Below are 1,246 nucleotides of genomic sequence, written 5' to 3'. Positions count from 1 at the left end.
TTATTGCTTCAGAAAACAATAAGATATGAGTTTCCACAGGGCACCCTTGAGCTCCTGGTTCCTCATGCTGTAGATGAGGGGGTTCACTGCTGGAGGCACCACTGTGTACAGGACAGACACCACCAGATCCAGAGATGGGGAGGAGATGGAGGGGGGCTTCAGGTAGACAACCATGGCGGTGCTGACAAACAGGGAGACCACGGCCAGGTGAGGGAGGCACGTGGAAAAGGCTTTGTGCCGTCCCTGCTCAGAGGGGATCCTCAGCACGGCCCTGAAGATCTGCACATAGGACATCACAATGAAAACAAAACAGCCAAAAGTTAAACAGACACTAACTACAAGAAGCCAAACTTCCCTGATGTAGGCATCTGAGCAGGAGAGCTTGAGGATCTGGGGGATTTCACAGAAGAACTGGCCCAGGGCATTGCCCTTGCAGAGCGGCAGTGAAAATGTACTGACTGCGTGCAGCAGAGCAGTGAGAAACCCAGTGGCCCAGGCAGCTGCTACCATGTGGACACAAGCTCTGCTGCCCAGGAGGGTCCCGTAGTGCAGGGGTTTGCAGATGGCAACGTAGCAGTCGTAGGACATGATGGTAAGCATAGAATACTCTGCTGTGAACAAGAAGATAGAGAAAAAGATCTGTGCAGCACATCCTGCGTAGGAGATGGCCCTGGTGTCCCAGAGGGAGTTTGCCATAGATTTGGGGAGAATGGTGGAGATGGAGCCCAGGTCGAGGAGGGCGAGGTTGAGCAGGAAGAAGTACATGGGGGTGTGCAGGTGCTGGTCACAGGCTATGGTGGTGATGATGAGGCCGTTGCCCAGGAGGGCAGCCAGGTAGATGCCCAGGAAGAGCCAGAAGTGCAAGAGCTGCAGCTCCCGTGTGTCTGTGAATGCCAGGAGGAGGAACTGGGTGATGGAGCTGCTGTTGGACATTTCCTGGCTCTGGGCATGGACACTGTCAGAGGAGGGAATGAAAGTAACACGTTAGGGGAGACTTCTCTGAGCAAAATCAACGCCATTTCTCACACACCCTCCCCTGCTCCACACCCCTTGTCCTTTTCCAGACCTTCCTTCAGCTCCGTGGCTGAGCCCTGGGTGGTGCTGGCTGGAGGTGCCGTGAGGAGCAGGGCCTGTGCCCGCTGGCTGCCCAGGAGTCAGCCCTGCTCTGCAGCAGAGGATCATGGAACGGGGGGCAGGGACCAGTCCTGGGGTTCAAACTTGTCATCTAAAACTGCCTACGCTGAAG

At 55.6% G+C, this 1,246-nt stretch overlaps 1 protein-coding gene across 1 annotated transcript; it reads right to left on the bottom strand.

Moving 5' to 3' along the window:
- LOC135999897 (olfactory receptor 14J1-like) lies at positions 1 to 933 on the bottom strand. Its single transcript, XM_065653470.1, has one exon. It carries the CDS (start codon positions 931 to 933, stop codon positions 1 to 3), a length of 933 nt encoding a protein of 310 aa, XP_065509542.1.
- Between the last annotated feature and the right edge of the window lie 313 nt (positions 934 to 1,246).

The sequence above is a fragment of the Caloenas nicobarica genome, chromosome 30, assembly GCF_036013445.1.
Source record: "Caloenas nicobarica isolate bCalNic1 chromosome 30, bCalNic1.hap1, whole genome shotgun sequence".
NCBI lineage: Eukaryota > Metazoa > Chordata > Aves > Columbiformes > Columbidae > Caloenas > Caloenas nicobarica.
Note: the sequence above shows the minus strand (reverse complement) of the source record. Positions and strands in the feature narration are given on the sequence as shown.